The sequence below is a fragment of the Scyliorhinus torazame genome, chromosome 22 (genome assembly GCF_047496885.1).
Source record: "Scyliorhinus torazame isolate Kashiwa2021f chromosome 22, sScyTor2.1, whole genome shotgun sequence".
Classification (NCBI taxonomy): domain Eukaryota; kingdom Metazoa; phylum Chordata; class Chondrichthyes; order Carcharhiniformes; family Scyliorhinidae; genus Scyliorhinus; species Scyliorhinus torazame.
The window spans coordinates 13613303-13635899 of NC_092728.1; the positions used below are offsets into that span (position 1 = coordinate 13613303).

The following is a 22597-nucleotide window of genomic DNA, read 5'->3' on the forward strand; positions in this document are numbered from 1 at the left end:
AGCACTGACCCTCCGACAGTGCGGCGCTCCCTCAGCACTGACCCTCCGACAGTGCGGCGCTCCCTCAGCAATGACACTTCGGTGCTTACTCAGTTCCTCCCGATCCTCATTCCAGGTTTTTGACATTGCTCCACCGGGCGTCCGGAAGTGCATCGTAGCTACGAACATCGCAGAAACGTCTGTTACGATTGACGGTGTGCGTTTTGTTGTGGATTCTGGTGAGATGGAGTTTTACTCTGTATCTAACCCCGTGCTATACCTGTCCTGGGAGTGTTTGATGGGGACAGTGTAAAGGGAGCTTTACTCTGTATCTAACCCCGTGCTGTACCTGTCCTGGGAGTGTTTGATGGGGACAGTGTAGTGGGAGCATTACTCTGTATCTAACCCCGTGCTGTACCTGTCCTGGGAGTGTTTGATGGGGACCGTGTAGAGGGAGCTTTACTCTGTATCTAACCCCGTGCTGTACCTGTCCTGGGAGTGTTTGATGGGGACAGTGTAGAGGGAGCATTACTCTGTATCTAACCCCGTGCTGTACCTGTCCTGGGAGTGTTTGATGGGGACAGTGTAGAGGGAGCTTTACTCTGTATCTAACCCCGTGCTGTACCTGTCTTGGGAGTGTTTGATGGGGACAGTGTAGAGGGAGATTTATGTTCCCGGAATGCCTGATATTATGGGCCCACGCGGATTGTACTGCCTCCCATGGTTGAATAGGCCCATGATGTAGATTGGCCACCTGCCCCATACGGCAAGATAATCTATTGACACCCCCAGGCCCGGATGGGAAACGGCGATTTGAACAAGGGCTTTGCTGCGATGCCCCGCACAGTTTAATTGTTCAGCCTGCATGCATTGGAACAAAGGCTACTAACCCCTCGCACTTCAACCCCACCTCCCAGGGAAGGTCAAGGAGATGAGCTACGATCCAAAGACAAAGATGCATCGTCTGCAGGAGTTCTGGATCAGCAGGGCCAGCGCTGAGCAGCGCAAGGGGCGTGCGGGCCGAACGGGGCCCGGGGTCTGCTACCGCATGTATGCCGAGTCTGAGTACAACGCCTTCGCCCCTTACCCCGTGCCCGAGATCCAGCGGGTTGCCCTCGACGCCCTGGTGCTGCAGGTAAGACTCCCATCGCTCGTGGCACAGGAGAGAGAGAGACAGACTGAGAGAAGGCAGGAGAGACAGAGCGAGGGCAGGCTTCGGGCCTAATCTCCATGAACCACCTGTGACCCGAGTTTGGGGACTTTGAGAGTAAAAACCTACATTGTTTCACTGCCTCAGGACGTCCCATGGCTCTGCACAGCCGATGAAGCTGTTTTTTGTTTTTTTTGTTTCGGGAGGTGCTCCAGCAGCAGTGCAAGAAAAGTTGCTGCCAACCTGTGCACAGCAAGATCCCAAAAACAGCGACGTGACAAGTGACGCAGATAGTTTACGGTTTTTTCCGGTGACTTTGATCCATTTTATTTATTTAGGGTGAAGTGGGCGTCCATGGTGAAGCTACCATTTGTTGACGGTCTCTAACATTCGGCCCCAGGACTACTGGGAGAAACCACCACCTACCCGCCCTCCCTCCCTCACCCCAGCAGTCCTCCGCAGCACTTACCCTCTTCCAGCAGCAGTTGCAGCATCTTTAGCATCCTCCCGAGAGGAAAGGCAGAGGCCCCAGGTCTAATGTGTCATCCAGACAGACACCCCTCCGACAGTGCGGCGCTCCCTCAGCACTGACCCTCCGACAGTGCTGCGCTCCCTCAGCACTGACCCTCCGACAGTGCGGCGCTCCCTCAGCACTGACCCTCCAACAGTGCGCCGCTCCCTCAGAACTGACCGTCCGACAGTGCGGCGCTCCCTCAGCACTGACCCTCTGACAGTGCAGCGCTCCCTCAGCACTGACCGTCCGACAGTGCGGCGCTCCCTCAGCACTGACCCTCCAACAGTGCGCCGCTCCCTCAGCACTGACCCTCCGACAGTGCGGCGCTCCCTCAGCAGTGACCCTCTGACAGTGCAGCGCTCCCTCAGCACTGACCGTCCGACAGTGCGGCGCTCCCTCAGCACTGACCCTCCAACAGTGCGCCGCTCCCTCAGAACTGACCGTCCGACAGTGCGGCGCTCCCTCAGCACTGATCGTCCGACAGTGCGGCGCTCCCTCAGCACTGACCGTCTGACAGTGCGGCGCTCCCTCAGCACTGACCCTCCGACAGTGCTGCGCTCCCTCAGCACTGAAACATTTGGGGAGCTGAGAACAATCTGAGGGCTGGATTTTGTGGCTGGAAGCTGTGACCGGCTGAGTTGACAGTGAGGCTGCCACAGTGGGTGTTCCCCATGGTGTCAGCTGCTTTGTCCATCTAGGGGGTAGAGGTGGCGGGTTTGGGCTTGTCGAAGGAGCCTTGGCGAGTGGCTGCAGTGCATCTTGTAGACGGTGCACACGGCTGCCGCTGTGCGTCAGTGGGTGGAGGGGGTGGGCGTTGCTGACGATTGTCTGGACAGCTGTGTATGTTGTGTCTTCCTGTGCAGATGAAGAGCATGGGACTCGGAGACCCGCGCACCTTTCCCTTCATCGAGCCGCCCCCCCCGAGCAGCGTGGAAACGGCGGTCCAGTACCTGCGGGACCAGGGAGCGCTGGACAGCGGCGAAAACCTCACGGCCGTCGGGAGTCTCCTGGCACAGCTGCCCGTCGACGTGGTCATCGGTACGGCATGTCTCCCTCTTAACCCTCTCGCTGCTTCGATCGTCCCACACCCTCCATCTCCCCTCTCACCCACCCCCCACCGCACTGACTCCCACAGACAGCCCCCGGCTCTGCCGCGACCGTCGCTTCCCCCAAATGAATCCCCCACCCCACTCCCCTGCATGAACTGAAGCCCCCTCATTCCCGGGAACCGTTCTGGGGGAATCTCCCACTCACGACCACCCCTCCCCGAGACCCCCATAACCTTCCGAATGTGCGGGCTCCGGAATGAAACGCAGTCTGGAAGCTGCGACCCTCCCCCAATCTTTGTAAATGGAATTTGGCCTTTGTTTCAAAGGGAATGTCTCTAAAGATAGGGAAGTGCGGCTAAAACTACACAAGGCGCTAGTTCGGCCACACCTGGAATACTGTGAACAGTTTTGATCCCCTTATCTAAGGAAAGATATCCCGGCATTGGAGGCAGTCCAGAGAAGGTTCACTTGATCCCCGGGAATGGAGGGATTTTGTTATGAGGAGGGGTTGAGTAGGCCGGGGCCTGTACTCGTTGGGAGTTTAGAAGAATGAGAGGCAACCTTATTGAGACAGAGAGGATTCTGGGTGGGGTTGACGGGGTCGATGCTGAGAGGATGTTTCCTCTTGTGGAAGAGTCCAGAGGGCAGAATCTCAGAGCCCATTTGAGACAGAGATGAGGAGGAATTTCTTCTCTCAGAATTTGTGGAATTCTTTACCGCAGAGAGCAGTAGAGGCCGGGCCGTTAAGTGTGTTCAAGGCCGAGAGAGACAGATATTTAATCAGTGAGGGGGTCGAGGGTTACGGGGATAAGGCGGGAAAGTGGAGTTGAGGATTATCACATCGGATCGGCCAGGATCTCATTGGATGGCGGAGCAGACTCGGGCCGAGTGTCCCACTTCTCTTCTGGTGTCCTACATGTGAAATGTAGAAATGGTGAGAGAGCTCTGAGATGCAGAGGGATCTGGGAGTCTGGGAGCATGGCACAGCATATCGTCGGAAAGCTAACAGAATGCACGCACAAACCCCGAGGACTCTCAGCCTTTGCACCCCCTGGGAAACTATCCCCTTCATGTTATATTGTCTCTGCACGATCGCCTTGCCAAAATGCATCACGGGGGAAACAAGAATCAGGAGAAGGAGGCCATTTGGCCCCTCTCTTCCTGCTACCCCAATCGTTAGATCGCGCCTGATCCACTTCCCTCTCACCCCCTCGTCGATCAGAAATCTGTCTAACTCGGCCATGAATGTATTCAACGAGCCACAGCCCCCACAGCTGTCTGAGGGGGGGGGAAATTCCACAGACTGCCCCCCCCACCCGAGAAATGAAATTCCTCCTAATTTCAATAGAAGACCCCCCCCTATTCTCAAACTGTGCCCCCCCCCCAGTTCTAGATTCCTCCCCCGCTACGAGGGGGCAACATCCTCTTCGCACCCACCCTGTCAAAACCCCCTCAGAATCTGATATGTTTCAATCAGATCACCTTGCGTTCTTCCAAACTCCGATGGGGTACAGGACTCCGACCTGCTCGACCCTTTCCTCATCGGATACACCCCTTCATCCCGGGAATCGACCACGTGAACTTTCTCCGAACGGCCTCCAACACGAGTGTATCTCCTCCTCAAGTAAGGAAGCCAAGACTGTGCGCAGTACTCCAGGTGCGGAAACACCCCCCCCCCCCCCCTTAAAGGACAACATTCCATTTGCCTCCCAAACACTCGCTATACCTGCTTGTGATTTGTACCTCTCCACGTTTGGTCACGTCTGCCTTCTGATGTTTATATATTTCTAAGTTTGCTGACGACGCAAAACTTGGTCGGGATGTGAGTGGTGAGGAAGATGTTAAGACACTTTTGAGGTGATTTAGTCAAGTTGAGCGAGTGGGCAAATACATGGCAGATGCAGTTTAATGTGGACCAATGTGGAGTTATCCACTTCGGACAGAGAAACAGAATGGCGGAGTAATATCGAAATGGTGATAGATCGGGAAATGTTGACGTACAAAAGGGACCTGGGTGTCCTTGTACACCAGTCACTGAAAACAAACCGGCAGGTACAGCAAGCAATGAGGAAGGTAAATGGTATGTTGGCCTTTGTTGCAAGAGGAGTCAGGTATATGAGCAAGGATGCCTTGCACCTGTACAGGGCCTTGGTGAGGTCGCACCTGTACAGGGCCTTGGAGAGGCCACACCTGTACAGGGCCTTGGTGAGGTCGCACCTGTACAGGGCCTTGGTGAGGTCGCACCTGTACAGGGCCTTGGTGAGGCCACACCTGTACAGGGCCTTGGTGAGGCCACACCTGTACAGGGCCTTGGTGAGGCCACACCTGTACAGGGCCTTGGTGAGGCCACACCTGTACAGGGCCTTGGTGAGGTCACACCTGTACAGGGCCTTGGTGAGGCCGCACCTGTACAGGGCCTTGGTGAGGTCGCACCTGTACAGGGCCTTCGTGAGGCCGCACCTGTACAGGGCCTTGGTGAGGCCGCACCTGTACAGGGCCTTGGTGAGGTCGCACCTGTACAGGGCCTTCGTGAGGCCGCACCTGTACAGGGCCTTGGTGAGGCCCACACCTGTACAGGGCCTAGGTGAGGCTGCACCTGTACAGGGCCTAGGTGAGGCCGCACCTGTACGGGGCCTTGGTGAGGCCACACCTGTACAGGGCCTTGGTGAGGTCACACCTGTACAGGGCCTTGGTGAGGCCGCACCTGTACAGGGCCTTGGTGAGGTCACACCTGTACAGGGCCTTGGTGAGGCCGCACCTGTACAGGGCCTTGGTGAGGTCGCACCTGTACAGGGCCTTCGTGAGGCCGCACCTGTACAGGGCCTTGGTGAGGCCCACACCTGTACAGGGCCTAGGTGAGGCTGCACCTGTACAGGGCCTAGGTGAGGCCGCACCTGTACGGGGCCTTTGTTCAGTTGCTCATTTGCTCCTTACTCCCCCTTCCACAGGAAAGATGCTGATTCTGGGCTGTGCCTTCAAGATTATCGAGCCGGTACTGACTCTGGCCGCAGCTCTCAGCCTGCAGTCCCCCTTCGTCCGGAGCAGGCAGGGAGACCCCGACTGCGCAACAGTCCGCCGGCCCCTGGAAAGTGACGATGGGGACCCCTTCACCCTGCTCAACGCCTTCGAGGAGTGGCTACAGGTGAGGCAGATCTGACTGTGCCCACTCGGTGTCTGAGGGGGCCCGCGTGTCTGAGGGGGCCCGCGTGTCTGAGGGGGCCCCGCGTGCCTGAGGGGGCCCCGCGTGCCTGAGGGGGCCCCGCGTGCCTGAGGGGGCCCCGCGTGCCTGAGGGGGCCCCGCGTGTTTGAGGGGGCCCGCGTGTTTGAGGGGGCCTGCGTGTCTGAGGGGGTTGTGTAGTATGTCTGAGGGAAGTGCATTCTTGTCTGTCATCCTACAAGTAAACCTTTCACCTTGGCGATACGTATCATATTGCACAATTACATGGATTTAACCAAAACACAGACAAGAAATGAAGATTTGCGGCATTTGTAAACACAGCCTCGTCAGAACTGAACCCTTCGAGTTTATTTTTTTCCCTCTTGCTCCAAGTTTTTGAACTCAACAAAGAGTGTTTCGGTCGGGCCCACGCCCTATAATCCTCCTCGTCACCTGTAGGTGTAGCTCCTTTCGGAGTCTCACCTTCCAACCCCAAATGTGGTGAATCCGCGGTACAATTCAGCAAAGTCTCGAAATGGCATTTTCTCTTTGGCGTTGTGTTGCTGCGCTGACATCTCCCCTCGCGGTGAATTACCCTCTGGCGTTCCACAGTTCACAGCAGACCCGTCTGCATAAAGTATGGAATACCCCTGCCACTCTTCAGCAGGGTCTTTTGCAATGTGCCCACTCGCCTGCACTCCCAGTGCCACTCTTGTATTTTGGCACAAATCTGTGCCGCTAGCCGTTGACCCAGAAAGATAAATTTATAATTTCCTGTTGACGATTCGTAATTTCTGATTTTCCCGCCGCCTCAGTTGCTTCACTGTAGTCAGGTACTGATGCATCAACCTCAATAATGTGACTTGGATCGGTTTTGCGATGAACGGGATCACAGTTCCGGCAATGGGGTTTTTACCCGACTTCAGAATTGTGACACTCCACAGCCACCCACGCTCTCCCTCGATTGTTTTCTCCAGTTTGCCTTGAGGTTCAAGAACCTCATTGTGCTTCTCGAGACTAAGTGCCGACAGTTCACTAGTTTTGATTTATTAAAAGTTCCGCATTCGACCAATTGTTCGATTCACCGGCAGTTCCTTCGCCTCTTCCCGGAGGCGTTTTCCTGATGTTTGAAGATCAGGTTTTAATTGAAGATCGAGCTTTACCGATGTGAAGTTAATCGTTCAGACAGCTCAGGAACCCGTCCCGTGTCCCACTTTCCGTGACCGATTCTCAGTTGTTCTCACCATCTCTCTTTTCTCATCAGCAAACTCCCCTTCCGTACGGACAGGCTGCTTTTCGACCTCAACCAGGTTTTACTTCAGTAGCTTTTTACCTGCAGTAAGGGTCTCATTTTTGACCACTATCTTTAAATAGTTGGTTAAGAGCAACATGATTAACGGCACAGCTGTAACCCAGTCTCCACTCACCAAATCACTACAGTGAATATATGTGTGTGTGTGTGTGTGTGTGTGAAGGTGTGTGTGTGAAGGTGTGTGTGTGAAGGTGTGTGTATGAAGGTGTGTGTGTGAAGGTGTGTGTGTGTAGCTGTAGGTGTGAAGGTGTGTGTGTGAAGGTGTGTGTGTGTAGGTGTGTGTGTGTGTGAAGGTGTGTGTGTAGCTGTAGGTGTGAAGGTGTGTGTGTGAAGGTGTGTGTGTAGGTGTGTGTGTGTGTGAAGGGGTGTATGTGTGTAGGTGTGTGTGTGATGGTGTGATGGTGTGTGTGTAGGTGTGTGTGTGAAGGTGGAGGTGTGTGTGTGTGAAGGTGTGTGTGTGTAGGTGTGTGTGTGTAGGGGTGTGTGTGTGAAGGTGTAGGTGTGTGTGTGTGTGTGTGTGTGAAGGTGTGTGTGTAGCTGTAGGTGGGTGTGTAGGTGTGTGTGTGTGAAGGTGTGAACTGACCGCAATCCGCTCCAATGTTGAAGGTGAAATCCGAGAAAAGGAACAATTCCCGGAAGTGGTGTCGGCGGAGGGGTCTGGAGGAGCAGAGACTGTACGAGATGGTCAACCTCAGAGAGCAGTTCAAGGTGATGCAGCTGCACCAAACCCCGTGCTGTACCTGTCCTGGGAGTGTTTGATGGGGACAGTGTAGAGGGAGCTTTACTCTGTATCTAACCCCGTGCTGTACCTGTCCTGGGCGTGTTTGATGGGGACAGTGTAGAGGGAGCTTTACTCTGTATCTAACCCCGGGCTGTACCTGTCCTGGGAGTGTTTGATGGGGACAGTGTAGAGGGAGCTTTACTCTGTATCTAACCCCGTGCTGTACCTGTCCTGGAAGTGTTTGATGGGGACGGTGTAGAGGGAGCCTTACTCTGTATCTAACCCCGTGCTGTACCTGTCCTGGGAGTGTTTGATGGGGACAGTGTAGAGGGAGCTTTACTCTGTATCTAACCCCGTGCTGTACCTGTCCTGGGAGTGTTTGATGGGGACAGTGTAGAGGGAGCTTTACTCTGTATCTAACCCCGTGCTGTACGTGTCCTGGGAGTGTTTGATGGGGACAGTGTAGAGGGAGCTTTACTCTGTATCTAACCCCGTGTTGTACCTGTCCTGGGAGTGTTTGATGGGGACAGTGTAGAGGGACCTTTACTCTGTATCTAACCCCGTGCTGTACCTGTCCTGGGAGTGTTTGATGGGGACAGTGTAGAGGGAGCTTTACTCTGTATCTAACCCCGTGCTGTACCTGTCCTGGGAGTGTTTGATGGGGACAGTGTAGAGGGAGCTTTACTCTGTATCTAACCCCGTGCTGTACCTGTCCTGGGAGTGTTTGATGGGGACGGTGTAGAGGGAGCCTTACTCTGTATCTAACCCCGTGCTGTACCTGTCCTGGGAGTGTTTGATGGGGACAGTGTAGAGGGAGCTTTACTCTGTATCTAACCCCGTGCTGTACCTGTCCCGGGAGTGTTTGATGGGGACGGTGTAGAGGGAGCCTTACTCTGTATCTAACCCCGTGCTGTACCTGTCCTGGGAGTGTTTGATGGGGACAGTGTAGAGGGAGCTTTACTCTGTATCTAACCCCATGCTGTACCTGTCCTGGGAGTGTTTGATGGGACAGTGTAGAGGGAGCTTTACTCTGTATCTAACCTCGTGCTGTACCTGTCCTGGGAGTGTTGGGGACAGTGTAGAGGGAGCTTTACACTGTATCTAACCGTGTGCTGTACCTGCCCTGGGAGTGTTTGATGGGACAGTGTAGAGAGAGCTTTACTCTGTATCTAACCCTGTGCTGTTCCTGTCCTGGGAGTGTTTGATGGGGACTGTGTAGAGGGAGCTTTACTCTGTATCTAACCCCGTGCTGTACCTGTCCTGGGAGTGTTTGATGGGGACAGTGTAGAGGGAGCTTTACTCTGTATGTAACCCCGTGCTGTACCTGTCCTGGGAGTGTTTGATGGGGACATTAGCTTTACTCTAACCCCGTGTTGACCTTGTGCCTCAGACCTTGTTGAAGGACCATGGCCTCTTGAGGGAGGAGCGCGCCCAGGACGTGGGCAGCTACCAAAGACAACGGCGTCACCGAGAGCGCCGGGAGCTACAGCGAGCGAAGCGTCGCCACGAGGAACAGGACGGGCGGCGGCGCAAGGTGTTGCGCCTGGAGGAGGAGATGGGCTCGTCTGAGGATGAGGGGCCGAGTGGTGCCCAGGGAGAGGAGCGGGTGTTGGACATTCAGGTTTGTGCTTGACGGGGCCTGTGGGGGCCGTCCCGGGTGGGGCTGGAAGCAGGCTCACCGCCCCGCTGTTCTGCCCTGCACCAGAATGGGGCCCCGGCACCCAGACGTGTGTCTGGTTCTGCTGCTCGCTTCTGGTGGCTTCACACCCCCAGTCTCCCTTCGTCACAGTTTACAAAGCCCCACGCCAATCCTGAGCCGGAAGCAGAGAGGAGCAGCGACCTGTTTACCCCGTCTCTCCCAGACACACTGAATGAAAGCTGTCTGCTTTCCCCAACAAATCGATAACCTAAAAAAAGAATGTTCTGTGTAAACTTGTTACAGTGCACTTACTCCACCCAGGCTCGAGCGCGGCTGAAAGGGGCCTCCTCCTGTTCCTGTGGAACAGGCTCGAGAGGGGCTGAATGGGCCTCCTCCTGTTCCTGTGGAACAGGCTCGAGAGGGGCTGAATGGGCCTCCTCCTGTTCCTGTGGAACAGGCTCGAGAGGGGCTGAATGGGCCTCCTCCTGTTCCTGTGGAACAGGCTCGAGAGGAGCTGAATGGGCCTCCTCCAGTTCCTGTGTAACAGGCTCGAGAGGGGCTGAATGGGCCTCCTCCTGTTCCTGTGTAACAGGCCCGAGAGGGGCTGAATGGGCCTCCTGTTCTGTAATCTCCAGCGTGAGTCTCTCTCTCTCTCTCTGCCTCGCAGGATGTGAAGTTTAAACTGAAACACGATGTGAAGGATCTGGAAGCCGCCAGCAGCTCCTTCCGTGACCTGGGCAGGCGCCGCTTCCAACTCCTCAAGTTGCTGATGTGCCGAGGCCTCTACCCGCAGCTGGCAGTGCCTGACGAGTTCAACGCTTGTCGTAAGGATTCTGACCAGGTAGGAAGAGGGGGAGGGGAGCAAGGCGTGGTGATGGGGGTGTGGCGTGGGTGATGGGGGGACAGGGCAGGGGTGTTGGGCGTGATGGGGGTGATGGGGGCATGATGGGTGGGCAGGGCAGGGGTGATGGGGGGACAGGGCAGGGGTGTTGGGTGTGGCGGGGGTGATGGGGGGGCAGGGCAGGGGTGATGGGGCGTGATGGGGGGGACAGGGCAGGGGTGTTGGGTGTGGCGGGGGTGATGGGGGGCAGGGCAGGGGTGATGGGGGCGTGGTGGGGGACAGGGTAGGGGTGTTGGGCATGGCGGGGGTGTTGGGTGTGGCGGGGGTGATGGGGGGCAGGGGTGTTGGGCGTGGCGGGGTGATGGGGGCATGATGGGGGGGCAGGGCAGGGGTGATGGGGGTGGGGCAGGGGTGATGGGCATGTCAATGCCAGTAAAGATTAATCCTCTCCCTCTCTCTGTCTCCCCCTCTCTCTCTGTCCCCCCCCTCTCTCTCCGTCTCCCCCTCTCTCTCCGTCTCCTCTCTCTCTGTCCCTCTTTCTCTGTCTCCCTCTCTGTCCCTCTTTCTCTGTCTCCCTCCTCCCCTCTCTGTCTCTGTGTCTCTCCCTTTGTCTATCCCCCTGTCTCTTTCTCTCACAGATCTTCCACACGAAAGATAAGCAGGGGGTGGTCCTCCATCCTACTAGTGTCTTCGCCAGCAACCCCTCACTGCTACATCCCAAAGATAACAATGAGGATGGACAAGACACTCCCAGGACAGGTACAGCACAGGGTTAGATACAGAGTAAAGCTCCCTCTACCCTGTCCGCATCAGACACTCCCAGGACAGGTACAGCACAGGGTTAGATACGGAGTAAAGCTCCCCCTAGACTGTCCCCATCAAACACTCCCAGGACAGGTACAGCACAGGGTTAGGTAGAGAGTAAAGCTCCCTCTACACTGTCCCCATCAAACACTCCCAGGACAGGTACAGCACGGGGTTAGATACAGAGTAAAGCTCCCTCTACACTGTCCCCATCAAACACTCCCAGGGCAGGTACAGCACGGGGTTAGATACAGAGTAAAGCTCTCTCTACACTGTCCCCATCAAACACTCCCAGGACAGGTACAGCACGGGGTTAGATACAGAGTAAAGCTCCCTCTGCACTGTCCCCATCAAACACTCCCAGGACAGGTACAGCACGGGGTTAGATACAGAGTAAAACTCCCTCTACACTGTCCCCATCAAACACTCCCAGGACAGGTACAGCACGGGGTTAGATACAGAGAAAAGCTCCCTCTACACTGTCCCCATCAAACACTCCCAGGACAGGTACAGCACGGGGTTCGATACAGAGTAAAGCTCCCTCTACACTGTCCCCATCAAACACTCCCAGGACAGGTACAGCACGGGGTTAGATACAGAGTAAATCTCAGGTTGAGTCGGGGTTACCTGTTGAACACCTGTCCCTCGCCCCTTTCCCAACAGGTTTGGACGGTGGCCAGAGCTGCCAGCACCGGCTGCTCGCCTTCGTGTCGCTGCTGGAGACCAACAAGCCGTACCTGCTCAACTGTGTCCGGGAGCCGGCGCTGCAGGTCAGTGTGTGAACCCCGTCCCACTGCACGCCCGAGCCCCCCCCCTCGCCATTCCTCAGTGGGACAGCCTAGAGGCTCTGCCACCATCGGGCAGGATTCAACAGGCCGAGGCTGTTTCCACAAGGAAAGCGGTGGCCAACGGCGAGACTGACCTGATTGACGTCTTTAACACGGTGATCGAGGTTTCAGTCGGGCCGACGGCGTAGCAAACGTGTTTCCACTTTTTTAGCGTTCGTTTACGGGGATGTGGGCATCGCTCGCACCAGCATTTAATCCCCGTCCCTAGTTGCCCCTCGGGAAGGGGGTGGGTGAGCCGCCATCTTGAACACCTTCTCGGGGGTCGAGGTGGCGGGTTTGGGCGACGCTTGTCGAAGGAGCCTTGGCGAGTGGCTGCCGTGCATCTTGTAGACGGTGCTCACGGCTGCCGCTGTGCGTCGGTGGGTGGAGGGAGTGGGTGTTGAAGGTGGGGGTTAGCGTGTCGATCGAGCGGGGGGGGGAGGGGGGCTGCTTTGTCCTGGATGGTGTTGAGCTTCTCGAGTGTTGTCGGAGCTGCGCTCATCCAGGCAAGTGGAGGGGGTGTGGGGAGACACCCTAAATCAATCTAACATGGTCACTAATAAATCCAGTCGAAGAGGGGGGGGTGCGGTGAAGAGATTCAGGAAGGAGATTTTTACCCAGTGAGTGGGGAGAATTGGGACTGGTTCCCACGGGGAGTGGGGAGAATGTGGGACTGGTTCCCACGGGGAGTGGGGAGAATGTGGGACTCACTCCCACGGGGAGTGGGGAGAATGTGGGACTCGGTCCCACGGAGAGTGGGGAGAATGTGGGACTGGTTCCCAAGGGGAGTGGGGAGAATGTGGGACTCGCTCTCACGGGGAGTGGGGAGAATGTGGGACTCGCTCCCACGGGGAGTGGGGGGAATGTGGGACTTGTGCCACGGGGAGTGGGGAGAATGTGGGACTCGCTCCCACGGGGAGAATGTGGGACTCGCTCGCACGGGGAGTAGGGCGAATGTGGGACTCACTCCCACGGGGAGTGGGGAGAATGTGGGACTCGCTCCCGCGGGGAGTGGGGAGAATGAGGGACTCGCTCCCACGGGGAGTGGGGAGAATGTGGGCTCGCTCCCACGGGGAGTGGGGAGATTGTGGAACTCGCTCCCATGGGGAGTGGGGGGAATGTGGGACTCGCTCCCACGGGGAGTGGGGAAAATGTGGGACTCGCTCCCACGGGGAGTGGGGAGAATGTGGGACTCGCTCCCGCGGGGAGTGGGGAGAATGAGGGACTCGCTCCCACGGGGAGTGGGGAGAATGTGGGCTCGCTCCCACGGGGAGTGGGGAGATTGTGGGACTCGCTCCCATGGGGAGTGGGGGGAATGTGGGACTCGCTCCCACGGGGAGTGGGGAGAATGTGGGACTCGCTCCCACAGGGAGTGGAGAGATCCGGGACTCGCTCCCACGGGGAGTGGGGAGAATGCGGGACTCGCTCACACGGGGAGTGGGGAGAATGTGGGACTCGCTCCCACGGGGAGTGGGGAGAATGTGGGACTCGCTCCCACGGAGAGTGGGGAGAATGTGGGACTCATTAACATGTTCCGACCTCTCTCTCTCTCCTGTTCCCGCAGAGTCTCCTGCTGGTTGCCCGCTCGCTGGACAGTAACAGTGACTGCTCGCGGGTGGCCATCGATGGGTGGCTGGAGGTGAGGCTGGTGAATCCGGAGGCAGGGCCGGGGCTCATGTCCACCGTCACGAGGCTGCGCGACGGCTGGGAGCGGGCGCTGAGCGCCCAGCTGAAGAGGGCAGAGCGCCGGGGCACTGCCCGGGAGGACGACGGGGAGGACGAGAATGAGGGGAATGAGCGGAACGTCAATCGGGTGACGGATGTCCTGTGCCGGCAGCTGGTGGAGTTCCTCGAGGCCGAGGTGAGGAGGAGCACGCGCGACCTGGCATCGTCTCCTCGCATCTCGAGGAGCACAAACAGCAGCAAAGATAGCTGACTGATTCCCCCCATCATAGGGCCGAGCAGTACTGTACCCCAGTGTCATAGTGACAGACCCGTCCCCACCAGTACTGTACCCCAGTGTTATACAGTGACAGACCCATCCCCACCAGTACTGTACCCCAGTGTTACACAGTTACAGACCCGTCCCCACCAGTACTGTACCCCAGTGTTATACAGTGACAGACCCGTCCCCACCAGTACTGTACCCCAGTGTTATACAGTGACAGACCCGTCCCCACCAGTACTGTACCCCAGTGTTATACAGTGAAAAACCCATCCCCACCAGTACTGTACCCCAGTGTCATAGTGACAGACCCGTCCACACCAGTACTGTACCTCAGTGTTATACAGTGACAGACCCGTCTCCACCAGTACTGTACCCCAGTGTCATAGTGACAGACCCGTCCCCACCAGTACTGTACCCCAGTGTCATAGTGACAGACCCGTCCCCACCAGTACTGTACCCCAGTGTTATAGTGACAGACCCATCCCCACCACTACTGTACCCCAGTGTTATACAGTGACAGACCCATCCCCACCAGTACTGTACACCAGTGTTATACAGTGACAGACCCGTCCCCACCAGTACTGTACCCCAGTGTTATAGTGACAGACCCGTCCCCACCAGTACTGTACCCCAGTGTTATACAGTGACAGACCCGTCCCCACCAGTACTGTACCCCAGTGTCATAGTGACAGACCCGTCCCCACCAGTACTGTACCCCAGTGTTATACAGTGACAGACCCGTCCCCACCAGTACTGTACCCCAGTGTCATAGTGACAGACCCGTCCCCACCAGTACTGTACCCCAGTGTTATACAGTGACAGACCCGTCCCCACCAGTACTGTACCCCAGTGTTATACAGTGACAGACCCGTCCCCACCAGTACTGTACCCCAGTGTCATAGTGACAGACCCGTCCCCACCAGTACTGTAACCCCAGTGTTATACAGTGACAGACCCGTCCCCACCAGTACTGTACCCCAGTGTCATAGTGACAGACCCGTCCCCACCAGTACTGTACCCCAGTGTTATACAGTGACAGACCCGTCCCCACCAGTACTGTACCCCAGTGTCATAGTGACAGACCCGTCCCCACCAGTACTGTATCCCAGTGTTATACAGTGACAGACCCGTCCCCACCAGTACTGTACCCCAGTGTCATACAGTGACAGACCCGTCCCCACCAGTACTGTATCCCAGTGTTATTCAGTGACAGACCCGTCCCCACCAGTACTGTACCCCAGTGTTATACAGTGACAGACCCGTCCCCACCAGTACTGTATCCCAGTGTTATACAGTGACAGACCCGTCCCCACCAGTACTGTACCCCAGTATTATACAGTGACAGACCCGTCCCCACCTGTACTGTACCCCAGCGTTATACAGTGACAGACCCATCCCCACCAGTACTGTACCCCAGTGTTACACAGTGACAGACCCGTCCCCACCAGTACTGTACCCCAGTGTTATACAGTGACCGACCCGTCCCCACCAGTACTGTACCCCAGTGTTATACAGTGATAGACCCGTCCCCACCAGTACTGTACCCCAGTGTTATACAGTGACAGACCCGTCCCCACCAGTACTGTACCCCAGTGTTCTCCAGTGACAGACCCATCCCCACCAGTACTGTACCCCAGGGTTATACAGTGACAGATCCGTCCCCACCAGTACTGTACCCCAGTGTTATACAGTGACAGACCCGTCCCCACCAGTACTGTACCCCAGTGTTATACCGTGACAAACCCGTCCCCAGCAGGACTGTACCCCAGTGTTATACAGTGACAGACCCGTCCCCACCAGTACTGCCCCCCAGTGTTATACAGTGACAGACCCGTCCCCACCAGTACTGTACCCCAGTGTTATACAATGACAGACCCGTCCCCACCAGCACTGTACCCCAGTGTTATACAGTGACAGACCAGTCCCCACCAGTACTGTCCCCCAGTGTTATACAGTGACAGACCCGTCCCCACCAGTACTGTACCCTAGTGTTATACAATGACAGACCCGTCCCCACCAGCACTGTATCCCAGTGTTATACAGTGACAGACCCGACCCCACCAGTTCTGTACCCCAGTTATACAGAAACAGACCCATCCCCACCAGTACTGTATCCCAGTGTTATCGTGACAGACCCGACCCCACCTGTACTGTACCCCAGTGTTATACAGTGACAGACCCGTCCCCACCAGTACTGTACCCCAGTGTTATAGTGACAGACCTGTCCCCACCAGTACTGTACCCGTGTTATGCAGTGACAGACTTGTCCCCACCAGTACTGTACCCGTGTTATACAGTGACAGCCCCATCCCCACCAGTACTGTACCCCAGTGTTATACAGTGACAGACCCGTCCCCACCAGTACTGTACACCAGTGTCATACAGTAACAGACTCGTCACCACCAGTACTGTACCCCAGTGTTATACAGTGACAGACCCATCCACACCAGTACAGTACCCCAGTGTTATACAGTGACAGACCCGTCCCCAGCAGGACTGTACCCCAGTGTTATACAGTGACAGACCCGTCCCCACCAGTACTGTACCCCAGTGTTATACAGTGACAGACCCGTCCCCACCAGTACTGTATCCCAGTGTTATACAGTGACAGACCCGTCCCCACCAGTATTGTACCCCAGTGTTATACAGTGACAGACCCGTTCCCACCAATACTGTACCCCAGTGTTATACAGTGACAGACCCGTCCCCACCAGTACTGTACCCCAGTGTTATACAGTGACAGACCCGTCCCCACCAGTACTGTACCCCAGTGTTATACAGTGACAGACCCGTCCCCACCAGTACTGTACCCCAGTGTTATACAGTGACAGACCCATCCCCACCAGTACTGTACCCCAGTGTTATACAGTGACAGACCCGTCCCCACCGGTACTGTACCCCAGTGTTATACAGTGACAGACCCATCCCCACCAGTACTGTACCCCAGTCCTATACAGTGACAGACCCATCCCCACCAGTACTGTACCCAGTGTTATACAGTGACAGACACGTCCCCAGCAGTACTGTACCCCAGTGTTATACAGTGACAGACCCATCCCCACCAGTACTGTAACCCAGTGTTATACAGTGACAGACCCGTCCCCAGCAGTACTGTACCCCAGTGTTATACAGTGACAGACCCATCCCCACCAGTACTGTAACCCAGTGTTATACAGTGACAGACCCGTCCCCACCAGTACTGTATCCCAGTGTTATACAGTGACAGAACCGTCCCCACCAGTACTGTACCCAGCGTTCTACAGTGATAGATCCGTCCCCACCAGTACTGTACCCCAGTGTTATACAGTGACAGACCCGTCCCCACCAGTACTGTACCCCAGTGTTATACAGTGACAGACCCGTCCCACCAGGACTGTACTCCAATGTTATACAGTGACAGAGCCGTCCACACCAGTACTGTACCCCAGTGTTCTACAGCGACAGACCATTCACCACCAGTACTGTACCCCAGTGTTATACAGTGACAGACCCGCCCCCACCAGCACTGTACCCCAGTGTTATACAGTGACAGACCCATCCCCACCAGTACTGTATCCGTGTTATACAGTGACAGACCCGTCCCCACCAGTACTGTACCCCAGTCCTATACAGTGACAGACCCATCCCCACCAGTACTGTACCCAGTGTTATACAGTGACAGACCCGTCCCCAGCAGTACTGTACCCCAGTGTTATACAGTGACAGACCCATCCCCACCAGTACTGTAACCCAGTGTTATACAGTGACAGACCCGTCCCCACCAGTACTGTATCCCAGTGTTATACAGTGACAGAACCGTCCCCACCAGTACTGTACCCAGCGTTCTACAGTGATAGATCCGTCCCCACCAGTACTGTACCCCAGTGTTATACAGTGACAGACCCGTCCCCACCAGTACTGTACCCCAGTGTTATACAGTGACAGACCCGTCCCACCAGGACTGTACTCCAATGTTATACAGTGACAGAGCCGTCCACACCAGTACTGTACCCCAGTGTTCTACAGCGACAGACCATTCACCACCAGTACTGTACCCCAGTGTTATACAGTGACAGACCCGCCCCCACCAGCACTGTACCCCAGTGTTATAGTGACAGACCCTTCCCCACCAGGACTGTACCCCAGTGTTATAGTGACAGACCCATCCCCACCAGTACTGTACCCCAGTGTTATACAGAGACAGACCCGTCCCCACCAGTACTGTACCCCAGTGTTATACAGTGACAGACCCATCCCCACCAGTACTGTCCCCCAGTGTTATACTGTGACAGACCCGTCCCCACCAGGACTGTACCTCAGTGTTATACAGTGACAGACCAGTCCCCACCAGTACTGTACCCCAGTGTTATACAGTGACAGACCCGACCCCACCAGTTCTGTACCCCAGTTATACAGAGACAGACCCGTCCCCACCAGTACTGTATCCCAGTGTTATAGTGACAGACCCGACCCCACCAGTACTGTACCCCAGTGTTATACAGTGACAGACCCGTCCCCACCAGTACTGTACCCCAGTGTTATAGTGACAGACCCGTCCCCACCAGTACTGTACCCGTGTTATGCAGTGACAGACTTGTCCCCACCAGTACTGTACCCGTGTTATACAGTGACAGACCCATCCCCACCAGTACTGTACCCCAGTGTCATACAGTGACAGACCCGTCCCCACCAGTACTGTACCCCAGTGTTATACAGTGACAGACCCGTTCCCACCAATACTGTACCCCAGTGTTATACAGTGACTAACCCGTCCCCACCAGTACTGTACCCCAGTGTTATACAGTGACAGACCCGTCCCCACCAGTACTGTACCCCAGTGTTACACAGTGACAGACCCGTCCCCACCAGTACTGTCCCCCAGTGTTATACAGTGACAGACCCGTCCCCACCAGTACTGTACCCCAGCGTTATACAATGACAGACCCGTCCCCACCAGCACTGTACCCCAGTGTTATACAGTGACAGACCCGTCCCCACCAGTACTGTACCCCAGTGTTATACAGTGACAGACCAGTCCCCACCAGTACTGTATCCCAGTGTTATACAGTGACAGACCCGACCCCACCAGTTCTGTACCCCAGTTATACAGAGACAGACCCGTCCCCACCAGTACTGTATCCCAGTGTTATACAGTGACAGACCAGTCCCCACCAGTACTGTCCCCCAGTGTTATACAGTGACAGACCCGTCCCCACCAGTACTGTACCCCAGTGTTATACAATGACAGACCCGTCCCCACCAGCACTGTACCCCAGTGTTATACAGTGACAGACCCATCCCCACCAGTACTGTATCCGTGTTATACAGTGACAGACCCGTCCCCACCAGTACTGTACCCCAGTCCTATACAGTGACAGACCCATCCCCACCAGTACTGTACCCAGTGTTATACAGTGACAGACCCGTCCCCAGCAGTACTGTACCCCAGTGTTATACAGTGACAGACCCATCCCCACCAGTACTGTAACCCAGTGTTATACAGTGACAGACCCGTCCCCACCAGTACTGTATCCCAGTGTTATACAGTGACAGAACCGTCCCCACCAGTACTGTACCCAGCGTTCTACAGTGATAGATCCGTCCCCACCAGTACTGTACCCCAGTGTTATACAGTGACAGACCCGTCCCCACCAGTACTGTACCCCAGTGTTATACAGTGACAGACCCGTCCCACCAGGACTGTACTCCAATGTTATACAGTGACAGAGCCGTCCACACCAGTACTGTACCCCAGTGTTCTACAGCGACAGACCATTCACCACCAGTACTGTACCCCAGTGTTATACAGTGACAGACCCGCCCCCACCAGCACTGTACCCCAGTGTTATAGTGACAGACCCTTCCCCACCAGGACTGTACCCCAGTGTTATAGTGACAGACCCATCCCCACCAGTACTGTACCCCAGTGTTATACAGAGACAGACCCGTCCCCACCAGTACTGTACCCCAGTGTTATACAGTGACAGACCCATCCCCACCAGTACTGTCCCCCAGTGTTATACTGTGACAGACCCGTCCCCACCAGGACTGTACCTCAGTGTTATACAGTGACAGACCAGTCCCCACCAGTACTGTACCCCAGTGTTATACAGTGACAGACCCGACCCCACCAGTTCTGTACCCCAGTTATACAGAGACAGACCCGTCCCCACCAGTACTGTATCCCAGTGTTATAGTGACAGACCCGACCCCACCAGTACTGTACCCCAGTGTTATACAGTGACAGACCCGTCCCCACCAGTACTGTACCCCAGTGTTATAGTGACAGACCCGTCCCCACCAGTACTGTACCCGTGTTATGCAGTGACAGACTTGTCCCCACCAGTACTGTACCCGTGTTATACAGTGACAGACCCATCCCCACCAGTACTGTACCCCAGTGTCATACAGTGACAGACCCGTCCCCACCAGTACTGTACCCCAGTGTTATACAGTGACAGACCCGTTCCCACCAATACTGTACCCCAGTGTTATACAGTGACTAACCCGTCCCCACCAGTACTGTACCCCAGTGTTATACAGTGACAGACCCGTCCCCACCAGTACTGTACCCCAGTGTTACACAGTGACAGACCCGTCCCCACCAGTACTGTCCCCCAGTGTTATACAGTGACAGACCCGTCCCCACCAGTACTGTACCCCAGCGTTATACAATGACAGACCCGTCCCCACCAGCACTGTACCCCAGTGTTATACAGTGACAGACCCGTCCCCACCAGTACTGTACCCCAGTGTTATACAGTGACAGACCAGTCCCCACCAGTACTGTATCCCAGTGTTATACAGTGACAGACCCGACCCCACCAGTTCTGTACCCCAGTTATACAGAGACAGACCCGTCCCCACCAGTACTGTATCCCAGTGTTATACAGTGACAGACCAGTCCCCACCAGTACTGTCCCCCAGTGTTATACAGTGACAGACCCGTCCCCACCAGTACTGTACCCCAGTGTTATACAATGACAGACCCGTCCCCACCAGCACTGTACCCCAGTGTTATACAGTGACAGACCAGTCCCCACCAGTACTGTATCCCAGTGTTATACTGTGACAGACCCGACCCCACCAGTTCTGTACCCCAGTTATACAGAGACAGACCCGTCCCCACCAGTACTGTACCCCAGTGTTATACAGTGTCAGACCCGTTCCCACCAATACTGTACCCCAGTGTTATACAGTGACTGACCCGTCCCCACCAGTACTGTACCGCAGTGTTATACAGTGACAGACCCGTCCCCACCAGTACTGTACCCCGTGTTATACAGTGACAGACCCGTCCCCACCAGTACTGTCCCCCAGTGTTATACAGTGACAGACCCGTCCCCACCAGTACTGTACCCCAGCGTTATACAATGACAGACCCGTCCCCACCAGCACTGTACCCCAGTGTTATACAGTGACAGACCAGTCCCCACCAGTACTGTATCCCAGTGTTATACAGTGACAGACCCGACCCCACCAGTTCTGTACCCCAGTTATACAGAGACAGACCCGTCCCCACCAGTACTGTATCCCAGTGTTATACAGTGACAGACCAGTCCCCACCAGTACTGTCCCCCAGTGTTATACAGTGACAGACCCGTCCCCACCAGTACTGTACCCTAGTGTTATACAATGACAGACCCGTCCCCACCAGCACTGTACCCCAGTGTTATACAGTGACAGACCAGTCCCCACCAGTACTGTATCCCAGTGTTATACTGTGACAGACCCGACCCCACCAGTTCTGTACCCCAGTTATACAGAGACAGACCCGTCCCCACCAGTACTGTATCCCAGTGTTATAGTGACAGACCCGACCCCACCAGTACTGTACCCCAGTGTTATACAGTGACAGACCCGTCCCCACCAGTACTGTACCCCAGTGTTATAGTGACAGACCCGTCCCCACCAGTACTGTACCCGTGTTATGCAGTGACAGACTTGTCCCCACCAGTACTATACCCGTGTTATACAGTGACAGCCCCATCCCCACCAGTACTGTACCCCAGTGTTATACAGTGACAGACCCGTCCCCACCAGTACTGTACCCCAGTGTCATACAGTAACAGACTCGTCCCCACCAGTACTGTACCCCAGTGTTATCCAGTGACAAACCCGTCCCCAGCAGGACTGTACCCCAGTGTTATACAGTGACAGACCCATCCCCACCAGTACAGTACCCCAGTGTTATACAGTGACAGACCCGTCCCCAGCAGGACTGTACCCCAGTGTTATACAGTGACAGACCCGTCCCCACCAGTACTGTACCCCAGTGTTATACAGTGACAGACCCGTCCCCACCAGTACTGTACCCCAGTGTTGTACAGTGACAGACCCGTCCCCACCAGTACTGTACCCCAGTGTTATACAGTGACAGACCCGTCCCCACCAGTACTGTACCCCAGTGTTATACAGTGACAGACCCGTCCCCACCGGTACTGTACCCCAGTGTTATACAGTGACAGACCCATCCCCACCAGTACAGTACCCCAGTGTTATACAGTGACAGACCCGTCCCCAGCAGGACTGTACCCCAGTGTTATACAGTGACAGACACGTCCCCACCAGTACTGTACCCCAGTGTTATACAGTGACAGACCCGTTCCCACCAGTACTGTACCCCAGTGTTATACAGTGACAGACCCGTCCCCACCAGTACTGTACCCCAGTGTTA

The 22597-nt window shown here is 55.8% G+C and overlaps 1 protein-coding gene across 1 annotated transcript in view; it reads left to right on the plus strand.

The window, feature by feature from the left end:
• LOC140398922 (probable ATP-dependent RNA helicase DHX34) overlaps positions 1–22597 on the plus strand; it is a 30954-nt gene that overhangs the window by 5517 nt on the left and 2840 nt on the right. The window contains exons 4-13 of the mRNA XM_072487911.1: positions 116–218; positions 897–1114; positions 2507–2681; positions 5641–5834; positions 7768–7869; positions 9273–9503; positions 10189–10362; positions 11001–11121; positions 11830–11936; positions 13558–13854. Coding sequence (XP_072344012.1) covers positions 116–218; positions 897–1114; positions 2507–2681; positions 5641–5834; positions 7768–7869; positions 9273–9503; positions 10189–10362; positions 11001–11121; positions 11830–11936; positions 13558–13854 — 1722 coding nt within the window. The remainder of the gene's footprint in view (positions 1–115; positions 219–896; positions 1115–2506; positions 2682–5640; positions 5835–7767; positions 7870–9272; positions 9504–10188; positions 10363–11000; positions 11122–11829; positions 11937–13557; positions 13855–22597) is intronic.